The following is a 23,154-nucleotide window of genomic DNA, read 5'->3' as shown; positions in this document are numbered from 1 at the left end:
TGCCACCACTCCAGCTTCTGCTCTCTCTCTCAGTCATGCAGCCACCCAGAGCCCTGGGTGGAGTTCTGTATATAGACTCAGTAATAACATATTGCCCACACGTGTGTAGGGAGCAAGCTGTCCAGGGCCAGGTGAGAATCCTGGCCATAGGAACTTTCATTTTCTCTACAGTGATTTAATTCTGTCATCCAATCTACGTTTCTTAGCTGACATTATTTTGTAAAGATGAGCTTTTTCTCCTCTGTAGAACGTGAACCAGAAATGCAAGGTAAAAGCCTAATTCTTTCCCTTAGAATACCAGTTTTCAGCGCAAGAAGCGTCTACTTCCAATAGTAGCAAAGTCGTTTTGTTTGTTTCTGATTATCACTGATTCAATGTTTTCTTAAATTCAGTGTTACACATTTAGTTCAGTCATTTTCTTTGTAATGCTCAAATTTCTCCAGTTTGGCCAGCAGAATTCTCTTCAGGCTGACTCCCATGTCGTTTTGATATGGCTCTAGGAGTCTTTGAGCATTTCCTTAGATTTTGGCACAAGATTCCAAGGCTCACCATACATTTCCATGCCCCAGTCCTGGAATCAGCTGTTTCCAAGGAGCCCTGGATCCTTTCAGTGGAGAATGGTATTTAGAAACCAGGATCTGGATGCTGGATATTAGAAGCAAAATCTAATAGTTCAGTCTGTGAGCTGTAAGACATTAGCACAGTGACCAACGGTCCTAATCTGTTCTGAACCTGAGACTTTCAGTGTTAAAACCAGGAGCATCCTAGGCAAACTGGGAAAACAATTTGGTCACCCTAAATTGATCACATTATTAATGCATAGTAATAATGACTGTGAAGAACAGTGGTAATTGAGGTTAGGACATGTGGACCAGTGGTAGCTAAAGTAGTTGTAAATTCCCAGGAGTCTTACGGGTTTGTGCTACATGATCTCTTCCAGCTGTAAAATATCTATGTCTAGGGCATTTGATCACAAATTTCGCCATGGATTAGAATCACCTGGAGATCAGTTTAAAAATACTGATCCCTGGGCTCCAGATAATCCAGTTTAATTGGTTTGGGGAAGGGCTTAGGCATCAGTATTTAAAAAATGCTTCCCCCCCCCACCCCCCACCCCGCACCCCAGAGATTCTCTTCTGTAGCCAAGGTTGAGAACCAGTGATCTAGGTGGGCCTATGCCTTTCAAAGTGTGGCCCCTGGACCAGCAGCATGGGCATTCCCTAGGAGCTCGTTAGAAGTGCTTTGAGGCCTCACCCCAAGTGGATCGGAGACTCTGGGGGTGGGCCCTGCCATCTGGGTTTTAAAGTGCCCTCCAGGTGATTCTGATATACACTCTAGTGTGAGAACCACTGGTTTAGGGCAGCTGTTCTCAGCCATGGGTGCACATTAGAATCACCAGGGGACCTTTTTAAAACAGAGCTGGGCATCCTGGGCATCATCCCCTCAGACATTCTGATTTCATTCATTTTGAGTGTGGCCCTAACATCATTATTTTAAAAGCTCCCACATGACTAATGTGCAGGTAAGGATGAGAATCATGGTCTACAGTTTTTGTCTCCAAGCTCAATGTTTGGCTTGATGAAGAAAAGGGCACATCAGGTTGCAGACAAAAACTTAGCTGGTTGGGTAACACATAGGCCAAAGAGCTTGCTTTTCTGCTTTCTCCTTATCTAGACATCCCAGGTCTCTGAGCAGTGGTTTGTAGTCCCTTGCAAAGATTTTCGTCCCTTTAAAGCATTCTCTTTCCCATTCTTTCTGCAGTTTTTTTGGTGGCTGTGGTAGATTGGGGCTTACTTACCATCAGTTGCTAGTAATCCTAGCCAAACCTTAAAACTAACTCACACTTGGCAAGAGAAGAGGGAGCTCACTTTACTATTAAAGTAGAATAGTTGGGTTTTTTTGTTTGTTTGTTTATTGAGGTATCATTGATATACAATCTTATGAAGGCTTCACATGAGCAACATTGTGGTTACTACATTCACCCGTATTATCAAGTCCCCACCACACACCCCATTGCAGTCACTGTTCACCAGTGTAGTAAGATGCTATAGAGTCACTACTTGAGTAGGACAGTTGTTTTAAGGGTTTGTCCTTACCTGCTTCCTCCCTATTGTCTAGAACTGGCTTCTCTTCATTAGGCTTATCTTAAGAGACCGAACCTGTGAATGCAAATTTTACCGTTGTCCTCATTACAGATTTGGAGTTTCACCTCGGCAGTGATTCCCAGTCTTGGCTACACATTGGACTCATCTGGAAGCTGAAAAATCCTGGTTCCTGGGGCATGGTCCCTATTCCCTGATACGCTGATTCAGTTGGTCAGGGGTGTGGCCCAAGCGCCTGAATTTTTAAAGGATCCCCCAAAGGTGATTCGAATGTATAGCCAGGGTTATTATGATCCTCCAGTTAGGGCTGTGGTTCCCAAGCTTGTCTGCACAATAAAATCCGCTGGGGATCTTTCAAAACTCCAAAACCCAGGCCACACCCAGACCAATTAAATCATCACACTTTCTCGGGGTGGGACACAGGCGTTGGTAATTTTGAAGTTTCCCCAGTGATTCCAATGTGCAGCCAGGGTTAAGAACCACAGAGTTAGGGTATTTGATTGTTTTGGGGTTGGGAGGGTGAAGAGAATGATTGAGAGTTAAGTCTTCCAGCCCTTCACCATCGAAATTACATTGCCGGTTTACAATTCACAGGGTCATCATTGTCATTTTTCTAAGAAATGTACTTCAAAATGGCATGTCCATAAAGTGCAGTCATGAACCAACTGAAGCCCCCTTACAGCTCACCAATTAATGCAAGTGGAATGGAAGAATTGATATGGAATATAATTATTCAGTTCCAGACTTAAAATTTTTTTCATCGGCTGAGTTTATTCCATCATTATATGTATTTCCACATTTTATTTCCCATTGTTTCTCCTCAAAGGAGAGAGACTAAGTGGGGTGTCAATACTGACATCTAGCCCAGAGCCACACAATGGAGTAACATGTCTCTATCCTCAAGTCCATTCCCAACTGTTAGGAATCCTCAGGGTACATGGAGGGGAGAGGTCTTTGCCCTGAGGACCTGAAAAAGGAATTTAAATGTTTAGAGGTTTTGGCATTCACTGCTTACATTCACTGATCGCCTTTACTTAAAACCAATCGAATGCATACCTGAGAAGAAGAGAGGTCTATGTTATACTTAGCTGTTTAGTCGTCTTTCTCCTCCAGCTAGACTGTAAGGTTTGAAGGAATAGGGCTAGATCCTGTTCACTGTTGTATCTGTAATACCCTGCCCAGTGTCTGAAATGTGCCAGGTGCTCAGAGAGGCAGTATAGCATACAGGCCACAGGAACCAACTCGAATCAGGCTGACCTGGCCTTGAATCCTGTCTCCATCACTTAGGTGCTGTGTGACCTTGGGTGAGTTACTTAACCTCTCCAACCCTCTGTTCCCAGCCGCTCTCCCTGTAAAAGAAAGGTAATAATAATAGTACTTACTTCATGGGATTGTTGTGACCCATTCAGAGGAACAATTTTATGTAAAGTACTTTGCAAATTGCCTGGCACACAGTTGGTGTGTATTAAGTGGGAGGTATTCTTAATACGCTGGTTATTTGTTAAAGGAATAAATGAATGTCGTAGCCTGCTTTTCCTTCCCCGTCTCGAGATGAACAAGCAAAAATAACCTCATCTTGGTGTCTGTAAGATTTTAATACTTAACTTCAGGCAAGCAGAGCCAAACACACACTGGAAAGAGTCCCTTCTCTGTTGGTGTGGGTGCTTCTCAGCATTTATGTTGCAGTCAAATGTTATAGTTCGGGGTAAAAAGTTTAAGTACAGTTTGAAGAAAAACGAAGCATAGAAAACAGATAAGGCCATCCCTCACATTTTGTCAACCTCATAATATTGGTTGCTAAAATATCCCACTTGTCAGATCCCTCTGTGCTACTGTGAGAAGTGCTAATGTTAAGACATGTTTTCTGAAAATAACTGATGAGGTGTCATGAATTAAGGGCTTGGGTACAGAAGTGATGGAGTTCCCTTCTGGGTAGAATAGCCCAGGATCATAAATTGCCCAGAACATCTACTGGCTTACCCTTTCCACCTTCCAAAAGGAAACTTGCTTCTAGAGATGGGTTTTTTAAAAAAGCTCAACATAGTAGAAATGCTGCATGGGATCCTGAATCGAATCCTGAAGAGAAAAAGGACACGAGGGGAAAAACTGGTGACATCTGAATAGAGTCTGTAGATGAGTAAATAGTATTGTGCTGATGTTAGTGTCATGGTCTTTAACAAACTATCAGAGCTATGTGAGGCATTAACTTTAGGGAAAGCTGGATGAGGGGTATATGGGAACTCTCTGTAGTATTTTTACAATTTTTCTGTAAATCTAAAATTATTTCAAAATAAAAAGTTTTAAAAAAAGAACCTAAATGTAGTCTTTTAAAAACTAAACATACCGATTGAAAGCTAATTCTGGAAAAACCAAGTCTGGGCAGGTGTTGAGGCCAGGGCTCCAGGGAGAGAAGAGTGCTTACCCAAATACTTAGATATGTACTAGATGTTTGGCTGACTAAGCACTACCCACAGCAAGGTGACAAGGAGTGTGGGAGGAGCATGGGTAGCGCATAGCGATTCTTTTACAACAAGGAATTTCTGGCAGCCTTTTGCAAACAGTTCCTTTCAGTATAAGCTAGTCTAGTTCAAAACACAGCAGCCTGACTTAAAGGGGTTCCAAATATATGTTTTCTTAAGCTCCCCTCTTAGAGTTTGGTGGGCTAGGTGTTTGGAAGGAATGTCTCACTGTAGTGCTAAGCCTGCAGTGGTAATTAAGTCCTGAATGGGAGAAGAGTGGGAAAGAGGCAGGATCCGGCTCATTTTAAAGTGCCAGCCTCCTCAACATCCAGTGCTTCACTAGTCCCTGAATCAAATGATCTGCAGCATTAACTCCCATGTCAGCTGAAAGGCAGGTGTCTCTGTAACCTGGTGTGCCCAGCATGGCAATTTAAAGAATGTGTATTACTATAAAAGGTATTTGTGGAGGGGGAGCAGAATCTAAAGGGACTATAGTGCTCTTCATTCGCTCAGGTTCTTTTAGGGAGCTCTTGTCTGTATGTTTCCCATAATTGTGATCAGCATGTGTACCTGCTCATTCCTATTTCACTGTTTTCACTTCGCATTATTTGGCATTCTGGTTCTCACCTGCATAGTGCCCATAATTGTCTTCTTTAATGGCTGTGTAATGGTATATTGTATCTAATAGCATGGTAGTTCTTAAGATTGGGCTCACTTTCCCGAGCAGATAGAAAAGGCCTGCTGTCTCTTAGCACCAGGTCTGTTTTAGTTCCTGGAAGTGCTAGTGTGAGCGTGGGATTGCGTGGGTTTCCTGAGTCGTCATCGCACAGCACTGTTTGAGTGCTTTGTTAACATTGCTCCGCCCACCACCCAACAGCGGAGCCTCTTAGGCTCCCTGGACTTGGGCCGGGCACTTCATAGGCACAGGGGCAGAGGTACAAGCCCCGACTCCCACAACCCTCAACCCTCAGCTGATACTCCCTTCATGCCAACCGCAGGAAGTTCCTACTGCTTTTGGCTCGCCAGGGGTAACAGCTCCACCTGTGTTTCCCATAGAAACTGATCTGTGAGAAATGGTAAGGGGAGTGGGAGGATGGATTATTGTAGCTAAAGGAATACGCACAGGTCAGGGTGCCGTGGCTGTGTTCTTTTAGGCACCTGTAAAAGTGAAGTGGGTGTGAGGGGATGATTTCAAGTCCTGGATCCTGGAAAGCTGGACAGTAGCTTTCATTCTCTACACCCCTTTCTGTCAGAAATCGAGGTTTTGGTCATCCCATAAAGGACTTATAGGGGTGAGTGACAGAGCAGTGAGTTCAGGCTTGACCCGTACCCCACCCACGGATAATGGCATTTTATAGTTAAGAATGCTGGTTGGCAGGATTCTCCTGAGAAGAGTGGTGGTGTGTTCAAGGCACTTGGTTAAATCTCACCCGTACCAACTGCCTCGAAAACAAGTGATTCTAATAGGACACACTAATTGGAACAAAGGGTGATACTCAAAACATAAATGGTATGGCCCAAGCACCAAACACTCACATCTTCAGGGGATTTATAGCTAGGTTAGCTACAACTGGTTTCCAGTCCCCAAGCCCACCTTATCACTCTTCTTCCTTAACCCTTACTGCGTACAAACTGTATGACCTGTGTTCTGCAGGTCATTCTGGATACCAACTCTGCTGACACAATACTACTGGTGGGTAGAAACAACATAAGCATGAAGAGTGGTAATATATTTCAGGGGTTGAAAACCATTCAGAGCAGAGGGATCCCCTACCTCTGCGTATTGAATTCTCTAGTCAGGAAGCCCAGGCCTGTCTTGCAAGACCAAATGGACAAGTACCCAGGGCCAAGTGGGGCTTGTTGAATGCTGAGCCAGGGGCACACGTGTTCAGAGCACCTCTGACAGGAGCTAGGCTTAAAAAGTCCTGGAGGAGGCTGTCCAAGGCCTTGACAACAAAAGGAGAGAAACTCCAAGGCAGTCACTGGCTTGAAAGGAAATTTGCCCTCTAGGCTCAAAAACTACCCTTAATCTTGGTCTCTGGGCTGCCTTGCTAAGGTATAGATCTGTAAGATCTCTCTGGCAGATTGAATATTCTCAAAGACAAGGATATGGGAGCTGTGGTTGGCAGTGGTCATACCTACCCTAGAGTCTGTATTCTCTCTGTACTTTAGAATCCAAGACCTCTCTCTCTGGGTTGTTCTTTGTAGAAAAATGGGTACCTGTCCCCCAAAGGGGGAGGGGTGTAGCTGTCTAATGATCTAAGCTCCTCCCCTAGTTATAGTAGTAGTAGCTAACATTTAATGAGTTACTTCTTATGTGCCAGGCACTCTGCTAAGCATTTTTATATGGATGGTCCCCTTTGAGCCTCACATCAAGCCTGTGAGGTACGTACTCACATTCTTGTCTTCACTGGGGGAAATTGCCAGGTCACCCAGCTTGGTAAGACGTTTGGAAAGTACAGTAACAGTCTGCAGCAACAAAATTAAGATTCAGTCAAAAATAAATTAGGGTATTCTGGCTGTTGTTGGGAGATGTTCTTCCAATAACTCCTTGTGATGGACAGATTCTATGTAGGAAAATTTGGTCGACACCCAGGAATACATACCTAGTACAAAGGGAAGGGCGCCAGCATACTGGACTTGAATTTTGTCAGAGTTGTTTCAACCTAAATTCTCCACCCTGCCCACATTCATAGGGAACACTTCTGGCCACACTTTCCCTCCCCTCTTGGCTGAGAAAGTATGCCTGCCTCATAAACACACATGCCATACCGAGAACTGTGGGTATTCTGATTTTCTTGAGAAACTTGATTTGTTGAATCACATCTCCTGCCTGATAAAACTCTTCTTCAGCAGAGACATTTGCTGCATCCAGAGGTGAGAATGATTATCATCAGAATTCTCCAGTGATGTGTATCAGACAAATTGGAAGAGAGTAGGTGGATCAGCAATGGCCAGAGAAGACTCAGGGAGGATGTGGTATTTTTGGACAGAGAAGACAGAGCACTGGCTCAGGCACACAGGATGTCTGGATTTTAGGAGCAGCTCTACTGGTGATCAGCTGCACAATCCTGGGCAAGCCACTTAACCTCTCTGTACCCCAAGTTCCTCATCTGTTTCACTGGGGTTGGACTAAAGGCTCTGTAAGGTTCCTTCCAGCTCCACGATCAATAAGCTGAGCCTCAGTCAGAATCCTGTCAAAAGACCTGCAAGGTGTCTGGGTGGTTTCCTTGGAGACAAAGCCATATGCAATGCATAATAGCAAGTGATGCAGCCTTAGAAAGTCTCAGACCCTCCAGATGGGGTTGTAAGACTGGAAACAACTATGGGCTAGTTGGCTTGCACTGCCTGGTGAGGCCCTATGGGGTAGGAGTTAGGAGCATGAGTTTAGGAGTTGGGCCTTCATTTGAAAACCAGCTCTGCCACTTTCTAGTGGGTACCCTGGGACGAATGATTTGACCTCTCTGAACACCAGTTTCTGCCTCTGTGAAGACGATGCTAATAGAACTGACCTCAGAGGCTTGTGCAGATGAAAGGCAATAATGTATGTAAAGCACTTAGCCCAGCGCCTGACAAAATGGAAGTGCTCAGTCATCCGTGCCTATTACTACAATTGGTGTGCTTATTGCTATCCATGTCATTCTCCCGGTACGGGCCTGGCTAAGCTTCACCGTTTTTCCTGAATATAGCTTTCTCTTCCTGGATGGAGGCTGAGTAAAGCACAGGTAGTTCTTTCTGGTCTAAAGTAGCTCTAGAGCCAGATCTGGATTCAGTTCCTTGCTCTGCTTCTTACAAGGTGTGGGACCATGGGCAAGTTATTTAACCTCTCAGCCCTTTTAGTTTCCCCATCTGTAAAATGCAGGCAGGTCTACTGCCTCCCCTCAAGAGCTGTTGTGAATAAGATAATGAATGTGAAGAACTCAGTGCTGGGCCCGACATCCAGAAGGCACTCAGTAAATGGTGGCTGTGGTACCTGGTGATAGTAGTAGTCATAGTGATGGTCAATGACTACCACCACTACCACTACCCCCCTTGAGGTGGAGGGTTGAGCACGTTCAAGTGTGTACAGCTTTTGCATACCTAACCACAGTGTGAGGAGAGACAGCAATTGCTATTCCTGAAGGGACAGCAAAGGGATTGTTGCCAGGCTCCACAGAGAGTGGCTGGGAATTTAAAAGCGAGTTGTTCTTGGAGGCGTGACTGAAAATGAGTCAGCAGAGCATAATTCTCATCAGAAAACTTCAGTTTATTTCTGCCAGTCCCCTTATACTGAAGAAACTTAGTGTGGGGAATGTAATTCTAAATTGTCCCTGTACTTCTAAGGCTTAATTGCAGTTGGTCACCCACAGCACGTTGTTCACAGGCTTCGTCAGGACCATCTGGGTGCAAAGATGGGAAGTCTGTGCTCTCTGCCAAGGTCGTGTTCATTCTCAAATGGATGCCACCTAGCTTTTCTTGAGCCTCTCGGTGGGTATAAGATTCATTTGACAGCTCGAATGTAGATGTACAGGAACAATGGGAGTTCTGAGAGATGTGATGTTAGAGTAAGTGTCATTGTAGGGGACTGTAGAGGTATTAACAAGTAGAAACTGAAAAACTAAATAGTCCTGATGGTTCTGGAGATGAACCCATTTACTGAGGGAGGGATTTTAGTGTTTCTTTTGACTTCCCTCCATTTTTCTCTTTAGTACTCCGTTAAAAGTCTGAGAAAAAGAAAACAGCCAGTCAGTGCAAGCAAAGCTATGTGCCAGATTTCCTGTCCTCAGACCACTCCAGGGCAGGAGGGTGGTGGCTACTTTCCAAGGGGATGTATCCTGTACCCCACTAAGCACCCCCACCCAGCTGTGGCCTCAGACTTTTTCTCACTCTTGCTCTCTCCCTTCTACCCTGGGCTTAAGGACTACGAACCACAGAATGCAAAGGTTTCTCCACAAGGATTGTCCAGTAACATCTCTTCTGTGTCCCACGTATCCATTCTCTTTTTTGCCCTGGGTTCTGAGGTTATAGAAATGAAAATGGATTTCAATTTTGAACAAAGATTTAGTAGTAGTTCCTGACTACATCTACAAAAACACTTGCTTCACTCTTCTACCAAATTCCGGACTCTCAGCTCTCACCCTCACCCCTCATTCCTGGAGCAGTGCATTTCTCCTTCTCAGTGCCCCAGGCCAAGGCCAGCCCCTGCACCCCCCACCCCTGCCCCCTGCCCCCTGCCCCCTACCCTCCGGCCACACAGTTAGAACAACCAAAGGCTCTGGGGTAGCCAGAAGGGCCAGATCCCTGGGAGATTAGAGGGGACATAATATTGATGGTTGACCATCATGGAGACTGGGGTCTCAAGCAATACTGAGAAGGAGTAGCCATTAACTACATTGGGCCTTTAGGTCCTCATAGCTTTTTAGAAAATGCCTTTATTGTATTGGGAGAAATCGTACGTGCTTATTATAAAAATGAAAATTTCCAGTAAAACAAAAATCCAAAGAATGTCACCTAGGCGTTTTACTTCTCAAAATCACCTCTTATCTAAGCCCCAGAGAAAACCACTGCTGATGTTCTGGTGATTTCCCTCCAGATATTCTATGCACGTATAGCCATCATACTGTAAATGCTACACTCTGACTTGCCATTTTCCCTAACAAAGCATCAGATGGTGGAAAGCTTTCCATGTCAGTAAATATGAGTCAACTTTAGCCTTTTAGTGTCTGCATAGCATTCCGCTGTGTGGATGGATCATAATTTATTAGCCCATTCCCCACGGTTAGACATGAGCTTGTTTCCAGCTTTTAGCTGTTGTACTAGAACAATGACAAACATACTTTTTTGGGTCTTTGTGTAATTATGGATACAGTTCAAGAAAATGAGATGATTGGTTCACAGGGTTTCCACATTTTAAAACTTACTGATAAATATATTGAGAGAGGGAGAGCAAGAGAGAGACAGATGACCAAAGTGTTTTCCATCAAGGTTGTACCAATTTTTACTTCCACCATTGGAAATCGTATCCTTTAAGACAACCCTATAGCCATCCAAAGAAAGATCTGGTGTCAGCCAGTGCTGGGGCGTCATCCTAAGCTACCAAATGGTGGTCCCCAAGCACTCTCCCTTGATCCATTTCTCCTCCTGACCAGCAACCACAGTATGAGAAAAGAGTTTCAGACTAAAAATAGGAATACTGTGCTACAAATTGCGAGGAAAGGCCTGTATGTCTTTTCTTCTCTGACTAACTGTTGATGAAGCATTACCTTTAAAAAGATGATTCTCAACACGTGGAGCTGGGGTCTGCAAGTCATCACTCGGATTGCAGTGAGGCTCAGTAGCGTTAGTGTTCCAAGCCATATTACCCACAGAACATTCATCTTCTTCCATGGGTTCATCTAAAGCAAATGTTACTGATAGATTCCTTTTAGACCTTAATCTTAAACCTTCTTTCTGTACAACAAGAAGATGGAGAAAAAAAGTCAGTTGGTGCCTGAGAGTTCAGGGAGTGGTCTCTGGGGCAGTAACATTTAAAGAACCATTTACCAGTAGGACTGGCTTTAGGGGTCTAGCTTCCATTGGGCATTGTCCTCGATGCTGCCTTTTTTCTATGGACATTCCCATCCTGGTAGTGAAGGTAAGGAAGATAGGAAGAACAAACAAGTGAAAACACCTCAAGCGTCTTAATTGAATGCCACTCTTGCCCCCTCCCTGCCATATGCCTTTGGACAATGAGAAGGGCCAAAGAGCAAGGGCATTTAGGCTTTTTGCTTCTCAGAACCTTGATCACCTCAGTTTTCTTTTATTTTTCTTCTTCTTCTTCCTATTACCGTTTTCTCATCTCTCCTTATTATTGGGAGAATCAGAGAACTGGAAGAGGAGAGTGTGGGGGTAGCTTTAAGACATACATCTGTACAGTATTGCCAGAAAGCTCCTTAAGGGGCTCATGCTCCTTTGCTCCTCCATGTGGCAAATCAGGGAAGAGAATCCCCATTTTAGGGAAGCTCCAGTGCCGACAGGTGGCTTTACCTTTATACGACTCATGCCACTAACGTGACCACTCAAGTTGTGCTGGTGGGTGGGAAAGGTGTCCCTAACAGAGCTGGAATGTTCCTGGTCACTGCTCTAGCCCCTTTTGGCCCAGCGGATCTTGAGGGACTTGCTCAGCACTGCACGGAATCCAAGCACTTCCCAGAACTCCCTGCACATGTTGAAGATCGACTTCTGCATCTATTCTTACCAGTACCTAATAGAGGCAGCTCAGTACCTGTCTGATGAGCATCTTCTCCGAGAGCCTCTGGTGCCCTTGGAGGTTGGGATGTCCGGGGTGAATGGCAGTTGGTGAGTACACAGGTCTCCATATTTATCCCCAGTGGCAGCTAACAGCCAGCGCAGCCCTTTAATTATGGGCTGATGGTTCTTTCCTTGGGCTTCTTTGATGGCTGAACAGGGTTCCTGTGACAAAAAGAGATGAGAAGGCTCCAACCCAGGAGGATGGGATCTCTGGGGCCCCACAGGTCCAATCACTTTCAGCCAAAAGGCAGAGGTACACGTAAGCTCTGCTGTGCCTAGAGAGGCTCTAAGTCTTCCTAGGGGACACTCAGCATTTACTCCTGAGAAGGTAAATGAGACATAGGAAAGCTAAGGTCCTTTAATGAAGTGGTTCTGGTATAATGTCTTGGACGTATGACCTTGGGTAAGTCACTCAGAGTCTCTGAGTCTTAGCTTTCCTATCCATAAAATGAGGATATTCAAACTCTAACTTTACAGAGCTGTTTTGAAGGCCTAATGAGAAAAACATATGTGAAAGCATTATAACATGTGATATTTATGGTCACCAAATTAGAAGTCATCACTATAGATGTTGCCTGGTAGGAAGAGGCTTTGCCTGAGACCCAGCATTACGGGGCTCGATTATGGAATGGGCCAAGGGAGGCATCAGCTGGGCTCAAGAGGGGTTGACACTTACCACTCGGCAGCAGGACTTGCTCTCGTTCACCAGCCTTTCCAGGAGTAGGTATTTGATAATTTCTCTAGGTAGGAGGGCATACTCCTTGTCTTGTTTATTTGCCAGGCTACAGCAGGGCATAGGGGAGGGGAGGGAGGAAGGACAGACGATTGAAATAGAAATAGAGGCCATGGGCAAGGCAAGAAGGGAAAGGGGGAGAACCAATTCTGGTGCAGCTGCTGCATATCCAGGAACTAGCCTTAAAGACCTGCCCAATGAGATGAGCCAGACATGTTTCTAGCCAATTTTCAGTGGAGGAAAGAAGACCACAAATAATTTGAATCCAAGATAACCCCAGGCCTCATTTCTCACATCCTCTACACTGTGCCATTGGACTTTAATTAGAATTGCTGACTGGGATATGAACCCATTTGGAGTTTTTACATCCTCTCCCAAACTCTGTTTTTGCTTGAGTTGGGGGTGCTAATGAGGAAAAAAAAAAAACGGCGAAAAGAGAGTGGGTGAGGGGCGAGGCTTGACAGGCCACCTGAATTATTACCCTAGAATAAGTGCTCGTTACATGACTCTTGGGCAGTCTGCCAAGGGAGGAGCCCATTGGCACTGATTATACAAAATAGGGGTTGTTTTCTGTCACCGTCTCAGGGTCAGAGACTGAAGCCAGGAAAGAGAAGCAAATTCCGGAAGGCAGTCTTCCAGGGAGTTGAAGGATGGAGGTGGAAGATCCAGATATTCTCCATTTCCCTTTGATGCTTAGCATCAAAATTACCTTTGCACAATCAGGTAATAAGTTCCCCCCATGGCAGGATGTGGGAGAAAGTGGCTCTTGTAAATAGCCCCAGAGGGTGGGGCCATCCCCTGTCACTGAGCCAGGGGAAGAGGAAGCCTAGCTGGCGGTGACAAAGGGACCACCCAGCCCTTCTTCTGTCTACTTCTGTTGTACAGGCGCAAAATGGGAAGGAAGGAGAAATTGGGCACAAAGGCAGAGTCTTACACTAGGATGGGTTTCCCTGCCACTCTTTGATCAGACAGCAGACACGTTAAGATCATCTTCGCTTCTTGCATGCGTCCAAAGTCACTGGAATCCAGGACAAAGACAAGCCCATGTGCCTGTGCATAGTAGTTGGGCCAGATTTCCCGGCCTTGCATGCCTCCGTCCAGGTCATAGATGGAAACTTCATATTCATCCAGCAGGAGCGTAGTCAATTCAGATGCCACAAAATTATCCATCCTTCTGGGAAGTACTATGCATAGGGGAAGAGAGGAGAAGTAACCACAAAGCAGGGGTGTAGTGTCAGAAGAAAGAATGTGTTAAACAACGATCTGAACCTTGATGAAAGGAACCTTGACTGCCCTGAGGAATCCTACTGAGGCATCCTGCCATCCTGCTCACACTCAGTGATTCAACTTCCTGAAGCAGCACTTGGCCATGCTACCCTCTCCTGGCTCAGTAGCCTTCGGTAAGTGCCCACAGTTCCAAGGACAGAATAAGGACTCCTTTGCCTCCTAACCTGCCAGACCTATCTCTGCCCTGACTGGTGTCCACAGTGTCCCTGGGACATACCCAGTCTCTTCCTCCCACTGCTCCCTGGCTCATACTACCCCCACTCCACAAGAATGCCATGTCGTCTCTTGCTTTGGGCCTTCACGAGGTGCTATCCCCACTGCTTAGAACACTCTTCCACTACTTGCTTGGTTAATGCCTATTTTTAAAAAAATCGATTTAGGTCTTATTTCCTACAAAAAGTTTTCCCTAACTCACACCGCCGTCCCCCAGTCCGGATAAGGTGCCTTTCTTCTGGGCTTATTACCCTATCACAGTGCATGTTACAGTGTTGCAAATTCTATGATTTCATAAGCTTTCAATTTTATTCACCATTGTATTCATGATGCCAAAGACCGAAGCTGGCACACAGGTGCTCAATAAATATTTGTGGAATGAATTTTGAGGAATGAATAAACAGGAGCCCCCCCCCCATCTCACCCTTTCTTCAAGGCCCATCTCGACTACCACTTTCTTTAGGAAGCCTCTCTGACCTGCCCAGCTCTTGTTTCCCTCCCGTTGAGCATGTGGTCTGTTAAACTGGTCCTTCACCTCATTCAGTGCATGCTCTGTCTTCTCAACTAACATGTAAGCTCTGTGAGGGAGGGGCTCGGCATTACCTTACACACAGTAGGTGTTCAATAAATGGTGGTGTGGTGCCTGTTGCTGTGGATGAGAGTATGAAGTTCTCTTCCTCCTATCGCCTCCAAGAAACCATGCCAAACTCAGATACATTTGCCCTTTCAAGCTAAGGCCAGAGCACACCATTCAGTAGGGCATTCTATCCCCCATTCAGCTCCCATAGAAATGCAGTGCAAAATGACAGTCTTTATGCACAGTCCATTCTGTTGAACTCACGATCCTGGCCTAGCTCCCTGCCGACATTAGTAGCAAAATTTTGTACATTCTCTACACTCAGACCTGAGAGTTGTAAGACCAGAATTAGTAGCTTCTTATTTATAGTCAAATCTACCTGTGACAGTTTCCATACTCATTGCCAGAATGAGTCATTTAGCTGAGAAGTTGGTAAGATGCTTTCAGATCTTTGGAAATGTATGATAATATACACATTTACATGTATACATATATATCTCTATGTGTATATGTGTATATTATCATTATATTTTAATGTCATAACTCCTCTTCTGTTTTCTTGTTTAGTCAATGATCTTTTTAATTATAGCTTTCAGATAACATAACTTTCAGTCACAACTTTGATGTGGTATTTGCTATGTCTGTATTAGATTACCTAAAAATAAGTGAATAGGTTAAAACTCTACAGGTAACTTTTAAATCTGGTTTCCTACTTTGACAAAAGCTTTATATATATGTTTTCCTGTGAGAGCAAAACATTTCCCCTCATTTTTTTTTCTTTTTACTTGAAATCATAGCAATATCAATAATGCAATCTATTGCTGGTAACCTCTAGAAGCCATGAGAAGTTGTTCCTGACAATTTACATTTCTCTTCTTCCCTCTGTTAATTTACAAACTCCCTGACCACATGTTCTGAGTCTAATACATCTGTATGTCCCTAATGGAGTGTTTTGGAAAGCACAGTCTGAGGACTGTTTCAGAGTTATAAGTGGAGGGGGGTATCGTTAAGCCCTACCCTGCACCGAATGAATCAGAATTGCTATGCTTGGGACCCACCTTATAGGCAGCAAACTTGACTCCTGCTTCTGCCAACTCTCTGATAGGCAGATATGGTGAAAAGGTAAACAGCAGCAGGAAAACCAAGGAGGTTTAACAAACTCTTATGGTTCACAAAATCCCAGGTGAGTCTTGTGCACTTTAAAGTGTGACACCTCACTGCCCCAGAGAGCAATGAAACTCATCATGCCTGTGTGTCTCAGCAGCATCTGGTGTGCTTGTGAAGACTTTGATTCATGGGCCTTGCCCAGACCGAAGCATCTGAACCTCCAGGTGCCCAGTCAGTACACACCGGTCAGGTGTGAAAGCTCCCCGGGTGATTCTGATTTTTGAATCTCAGTACTCACCGTGCTCCAGGATCACCGGCAGAGCTTCTAAAACCTATGACACTAGGCTTCATTCTCTGAGGCTTTGATGCCATAGATCTGGGGTGGGGCTCGAGCATCCTGGCTCATTTTTCTTTTAAAGATCCCCAGGTTTGAGAGGCACTGCTGTAAATGCCCTCCTTTATAGCACCTTCATGCTTGGGATTCTTGTCCAATTTGTGCCAAAGAAAACAGTTACAGTGGATGGTGTCAGTAATGATAATAGCTTATGTTCCCAAATACTTTATATCTGGCGTCTTCCAATGCTCACACAAGTTACTACTTGTAGATTGGAATTTCTTTCCTAGGCCATTATCTGTTCTTGGCAACTATAAACATTTGCAGGAGCAGGGGAGATGAATGATTGCATTTCGGGTACAGAGCAACCTACTAGGTTGACTGATAGCCCTACGTGGACAGAGGTGACCTGAGACATTCTTCAGAATGTGACATCAGTGGTACTTTGCTTCTTAACTATGAAAAACTTCTCTGTGAATGAAGTCCCAACCATAAACCTAGTGGGTTATGAATCAGCCCCAAGTTATTCACCAAGCACAAGTCAAGTTACACAGTAACCAATTAATTGACTCCAGGTTCTGTCCTCTAGGAATTAGAATGGCAAGGAGACACTATTCTCACAGACAAAACAGCACACAGGTGAACTGCCGAGTGCTTCCCAAAGCTAGCTGACCGTCAGAAACCCCTGGGAGGTTCTTAAACTATAGCCCCAGGCCTCACCCAGACTGGATGGGAGTCTAGGGGTGGGGCTGAGTTGGGGGTCTAAAAATCATCCCCACTTTTATCAGAGTTGTGGTGTATCCTGGCTCCTTGATTTTCCTGGTGCTGTTTACCTTTTCACCGTATCTGCCTATTAGAGAGCTGGGAGAGGCAAGGAGTCAAGTTTGGTGCCTATAAAGTGGGATACTAGGCTGAACCATTGGCTAAAACGTGGTACTTGGGGCTGCCACTCTGCGGGTTGGGAGAGGAGGAGGGAGGGAGAAGTTACAGAGGCAACGTGTAGCCAGAGGGGAGTGGTGGAATAGGGGAGAACATTCATTCCACAAATATTTATCGAGTACCTGCCTGAAGGTACTAAACATACAGAAACTGAAGATACAAAGCTGGCAAGATCCATGACTTTTCCTCGAGGGACTCACCATCTAGGGGAAGGACTGGGAAGCTGTGCGCTGATATTGTGATAAGTACATGATGACAGGAGGCACAGAATAGAGTTGGAGCCAAGCAAGGAGGTGCTGGGCATTAGGGATGGCTTTCCTGAGGTCAAGCTTAGGCTTGTGCCTTGAGGTGTTTGATCAAGCAGGTAGGTAATAGAAGGGATGAAATGCTAGGTAGTGGGACAATGTGAATGGCCAAAAGCATGAGCATGTGAGTCAGAACAGTCTGATGGCAAAGCAATGGTGAATCTTTTGTTTTGGCTCTATTGGGGGCATATGTGGAGAGTGTGGGAAATGAAGCTGAAAAAGTCAGGGACCCAACCATGGAGGACTTTGTGTGCCACTAAGGAACTTAAGTTTTGTTTTTATGATGGTGGGGAGGTATTGAATGGTTTTAACAGGGAAGTGCCATGATGAGCTCTTTGCGTTAAGTCCTTCAGGCAACTGTGTGGGCTGAATACTCTGGGTACAACTAGAGATGGCAAGATCAGTCCCCAGGCTGTTGCTTAGTTTAAGGGAACTGATGCAGGCTTCAAGTAGGCCAGTGGGGCCAGGTAGGGCCAGGTTAGCCCTTTCTTGTGCTTTATTAAGTGCTGCCAGGTTATATAAAGCTCAGCCACATCATCATACTCCTTCTTTTGTTTAATAAACATCAGTGGAGGATATCCTATGCCACTCACTGTGCTGGGTTTTTTGATGTATTTGGCCAGTAGTTAGCTGGGTCTTCACAACTAGAATAGTAGCTCTCTGAAATTCTGTGTAACTGCTTCGTAAAATGTCAAGGTATTAAACTAGAGATCTGGTATTAAATTTACACATCTCTGAGCTGACATTTCTCATGTTTCAGCCCTTTGTATTCACTGTCACGAAGAGTTGCATGTTTTTAAACTTCTTCATCTTACACTTGCCTCTCTTATCTAGACCAAATTCCACTTTGAGTCCTGAAACTAGGCAGTATTTCAAACATGCTATCCTTCATAATGGACTGAAGTGCTTTACATTATTTGATCTCATTCATACTGACACCCCGAGAGGACCTTCCAGCAGGCTAGCTCGTAAAGGGAGCAGGTGATAGATATTATATAAACAGGCTGATAACACCCGAGGAGTATGTATGATTGTGTGTTCTGGGAAGTGTTTATCTTCAAAAGAGGGAACCTGAAGGCCATCAGGTGAGGCTAGGTAGGAATGATTATCTCATTGGTTCTGGGGCCCATGGGAGACCTCAAATAGAATTTAGAGCTTTCAGCTACTCACATCTTCGGAAAACCTCCACAAGAAGAGTTTTACCCGAGTTGTCCAATCCGATGATAATGACAGTCACATTCCTGGAAATTGAAAAGAAAGTGAGCTAAAACCTTAAAGGCATTGTTAATTCTTAGGCTAAACGAAGAATTCTACTCTCCCTTGGTGTTCGCGGCTCTGCCTGAAGTAGTCCCGATGTGTGTACCATAAAAGGGGTAGAAGGTGGTGCGGGAACCCCTCCCCAAAGCCTCCAAGGATGATTTTCTTCCCTGATTCACTTGCGTGATAGGATTTACCATCCTCCCCCAACCCTCCCCCCAATCTTGCGGCCACTGCTCAATCACTTCCCCTGACAACATATATCATGAAGAGGTGGGCCTTCAGGGACTGTGGGAACGTATATTGGAGGAAATGGCAGAATAGGTATAGAGAAGTAATTGTAACATTACCTTCGTGTCTTTTCGGTCTTTAGCTGAGACCAGCAGGAGGTCAGTAACCGGAACATGATTCAGCTTAATTCCTTAATATTAGGGGGAACAAGTAAATAAAAAATCAGCTCCATTATTAACACTGAGCCTAACTAAATCAGCTTACGACTCCACAGGTGCTGATAAACAGAAAGCCTGGGACTATCAGCAGTCCATTACTTCATTCTATCCAACCTTGCCTATAAATGTCATAGAGGGAGGGCCTGGTTATTCTCAACTCCAGCAGCAGGTTCCTGAAAATGGGGTGATTTCTTTTTAAAGCAGCCTACACAGGCATGATGGCATCAGGTGTGGCCTAGCCCTGCAGCAAGAGTTCCTCTCTGTTAGCAAGAGTTGTCTTCATTCAACCTTGGAGGGCAGTCATGCCTTACAGAGGAACCAGCTGAGATTTCAAGAAGGACCTATTGGGAGACCTGTTCTAAGTAACAGCTATCCATTGGGCTTGGCTCTCTCACTACTGCTTCAAAAATATCGGTGACCCACTGCCATAGATTTAATACAATTTCTAGATCTGTAAGGGGCCTTAGAAATCAACTGGTTTAATAGATTTCAGACATCAGTTCAGCTGCCCCACTCACAAAGATTCCAGGGAGCTGCATAAGCTCCCCAAGTGGTTTCCAAGTGCAGCTGTATTTGAAAGTCATCACTTAACTGAAAAGGTTAATTTAGACAATCACTTCAAGGTTCATCCATGCTGTAGCGTGTATTAGTACTTCATTCCTTTTTATGGCTGAATAATTCTCCTTGGTATGTATATACATTTTGTTTATCCATTCATCAGTTGATGGACATTTGGATTATTTTTACATTTTGGCTCTTATGAATAATGCTACTATAAACATCTGTGTACAACTTTGTGTGCAGATATCTGTTTTCAGTTCTCTTGGGTATATACCTAGGAGTGGAATATGGTAAGTCTATGTCTAACCTTTTGAGGAACCGCCAGCCTGTTTCCAAAGTGGCTGCAACATTTTGCATTCCTACCAGTGCTGCAGTAGGGCTCCAATTTCTCCACATCCTTGCTAACACTTGTCATTGTCTTTTCATTTACAACTGTCCTATTAGACGTGAAGTGGTATCTAACTGTGGTTTTCATTTACATCTTCCTAATGACTAATTATATTGGAACCCAGAGATGGGGAAAGTTCTGGTTGGGTTAGTAAAGTACTTCAGCTGACAGTTCAGTTGGGCTTTGCTTAGCTATCTGGTGAACACCAGTGTATGTGCCAGCTTATCACTGAATAACCTAGCAAGGTTCTGAGGGTCACCCACTGTTCTGGAGAATTGCTGTTCCCAAATAGAGACTCACATTTCATAGCATTTCTTAGAGCACAGTTCATTCCATATGAAATCGTTCGACTTCCCATATGGATGTCCTGGAGAATGGCTCTGGCTTATGCCAGATGAAAGGGAAACCTTATATATGGCCTGTGATCAAAACCAGCCTTACTCCAGCTTTGCTCATGAGGCTGGTAAGACCTGGAGCCTGAAACACCAGAGCCTGATCTGGGTTCCATGACAGCCATCTCCCTTTGGGATGAGGCCAGCAGTGGCTTCATATCTATTTCCTGATAATTGGAAGAGATTCCTGATTGATCTCAGGCTGGCTGTATTTGCTAATATCACCAAGAAAGGTCAAACTGCCATCATACCAATTCTTGCTTAAGAACTTATCCTAAGGAAGGAGAAGTAGGATAACCGAGGAGGAAAATGATTGACTAAGGATTACCAGTCCTTTCTTTGATTTCCAGTGCCTCCCCTGAGTACCCTGGGATGAAATCAACTAAATGCAACCTACCATTTTCAGATTTCTTATCTGTAGAAGGGAGATAATAATATATTTTGCTTACCTTGAGGTGGTTAAATATTTATCTGATTAGAAGTTGGTTTGTTTTGGATGAGATACACAGGATGTGTAGAGTAATAGGAAGGTATATTGAGCTTTCAAGCTCTGTTGCCAGATTAACACAGCCTCAGTTTCCCCACATATGAGCCTATGGCAACATTCTAATAGTGGCTGTCAAGGTTCTGACGTATCTATGGCAAGCAACTGCCTGGTTCAAAGCAGCCAAACCGACATCTCCCTACCTTATGATTGTAGCTAATAACTAAATGAACTTTAATCATCATAGTGTTACCGGCCGGAACGCTGTTTTTCCCCAGGATCGTGTCTCAGAGGCAATGAAGAATGAAGCCAGCAGACAAGAGCATGGAGCAGCCAGCAAAGCTCTTTCAATGGGTGAAAAGAGAAAGTTCCCGCTACTCAGGAGTTCCAGAGGAGGATGCCTTCAGGGTTGTGGTGTCTGGGGTTTATACTGCCTCGTGAGAGGAGGCATTTCCCCTCCCTGACCTAATGGAGAACTGAACGCAACTTACTCCTGATTGGCTGAAAGTACAATGCTTCATTTGCTAAGGGCGTAACCGGTCAGAGCTGAGGTATATATAATTAAGTGTACTTGTGAAGGGCTGAGTTGGATTGGAGCTTTTTTGCAACATACAAGGGCTTGAAACTTAAAAGGCCTTGAAGCTTCTTGAAATTTACAGGGATCCTGAACAATGCTTGCCCTCCTTCTATTACCTGCCTCATACTAGATGTGCTCATTACTATTGGAGTGTCCTTGTTTCTAGGCCCTCCCAGATGACAGCAAGGAAATACATTGAAAACTAGACATTTACATATAATGTGGTAACTCTGAAAATCAGATTCCCATTTTCCCAGGTTTTTTTTTTTCTTGTTGTTGTTGAGGCCTGTGGCCATTTGTTTAGAGACATGTGCACAGATTTGTGTAACCACCATCATAATAAAGGCGTAGAACTGTTCTGTAACCACAAAACCCTTCCTGCTGCCCCTTTATAGTCACAATCATCTCTCCTCCCACATCTCTCAATCTTGGCAACCACTTAGCTGTTCTCCATCTCTATAATTTTATCATTTAGAATATTATATAAATGGAATCATACAGTATAACTTTCTGAGAATGACTTCTTTTACTCAACACAATTCCCTTCAGATTCATCCAATTTGTTGTGTGCAGTGTCAATAGTTTTCTGTGCGTGTTGATTCCTTGAGAGTTTCTACATATACAATCATGTCATTTTAAGTAAGGACAGTCGTATTTCATCCTTTCCAATCTTTATTCCTTTTATTTAATTTTATTTTGCCCTATTGGGATGGTTAAAACACCCACTACTATGTTGAATAGCAGTGGTGGCAGCAGACTTCTTTGCCTTGATTCTGAAAGCTTTCAGTCTCTCCGCCTTAAGTATGATATTATCTCTAGTTTTTTTTAAATGGCTGTTCTTTACTAGGTTAATGATGTTACCTTGTGTTCCTAGTTTCCTGAGAGTTTTATCATGAATGGATGTTGAATTTAGTAAAATGCTTTATCTGTGTCATTGGATATGATCATGTAGTTTTTCCTTTTTAACTTGTGATAATTGGATTAGATTGATTTTCAAATATTGAATCAGCCTGTATCCCTAGAATAAACCTCACTTAGTTGTGCTTTATTGCACATAATTATTTTTATACATTGCTAGATTCTAGTTGTTAATATTTTGTTGAGGATTTTTGTTATCTATGAGGGATAGGTTATTTTTGTCCATGAGGGATATTGGACTGTAGTTTTCTCTTTTTCCACGGGCTTTGTCTGATTTTGGTCTCAGGATAATACTGGCCTCATAAAATAAGTTGGAATTCCCTCCTTTTATCTGAAACAGATTGTGTAGAACTGGTGTTAAATCTTTAAATGGCTTGGTATAATTCCCAAGTGAAACTATCTGGACATGGAGATTTTCTCTTTCAGTTTTTGGAAACAAGAGTTTAATTTCCTTAATAGATATAGAACGACTCAAATTATTTATTTCATATTGGATGAGTTGTGGTATGTTGTGCTTCTCAGGGAGTTGTTCCACTTCACCTAAATTGTCAAATCTACCTGTGCAGAATTGTTCATAGTATTCCCTATCCTTTTGATGTATTTAAGTTCTGTGGCAATATCTCTTCTTTCATTCCTGATACTGGTAAATCATGTCTTCACTCTTTTGTCTTTGTCAGTCTTTCTAGAGGTTTATCAGTTTATTGATTTTTTTTTCAAAGAACCAGCTTTTTGTCTCATCTGTTTTTTGTATGGTTTTTCTGTTTTCAATTTCATTGATTTCTGCTTTTATCATTAGGATAAAA

The 23,154-nt window shown here is 43.9% G+C and overlaps 2 protein-coding genes across 2 annotated transcripts in view; one reads left to right on the top strand and one right to left on the bottom strand.

The window, feature by feature from the left end:
• Window positions 1-23,154, top strand: part of TRMT2B (tRNA methyltransferase 2 homolog B) — an 88,769-nt gene that overhangs the window by 38,694 nt on the left and 26,921 nt on the right.
• On the bottom strand, window positions 10,838-21,404 carry ARL13A (ARF like GTPase 13A). Its single transcript, XM_037010960.2, has 6 exons — window positions 18,933-21,404; window positions 18,496-18,566; window positions 13,498-13,747; window positions 12,507-12,612; window positions 11,805-11,992; window positions 10,838-11,174 (listed from the first exon to the last, which is right to left on the bottom strand). Exons 1-6 carry the CDS (start codon window positions 18,986-18,988, stop codon window positions 11,039-11,041), a joined length of 807 nt encoding a protein of 268 aa, XP_036866855.1. The 5' UTR covers window positions 18,989-21,404; the 3' UTR covers window positions 10,838-11,038.

Source organism: Manis javanica, chromosome X (assembly GCF_040802235.1).
Source record: "Manis javanica isolate MJ-LG chromosome X, MJ_LKY, whole genome shotgun sequence".
Lineage (NCBI taxonomy): Eukaryota > Metazoa > Chordata > Mammalia > Pholidota > Manidae > Manis > Manis javanica.
Note: the sequence above shows the minus strand (reverse complement) of the source record. Positions and strands in the feature narration are given on the sequence as shown.

Coding starts and splice junctions, on each gene's coding strand:
- ARL13A (XM_037010960.2), bottom strand. CDS start 18,988: ATGTTCCGGTTACTGACCTCCTGCTGGTCTCAGCTAAAGACCGAAAAG. Junction 13,748..18,495: donor TGTGGAGGTTTTCCGAAGAT/GTGAGTAGCTGA, acceptor CCCTATGCATAG/TACTTCCCAGAAGGATGGAT. Junction 11,175..11,804: donor AGAAGATGCTCATCAGACAG/GTACTGAGCTGC, acceptor TATCTTCCTTAC/CTTCACTACCAGGATGGGAA.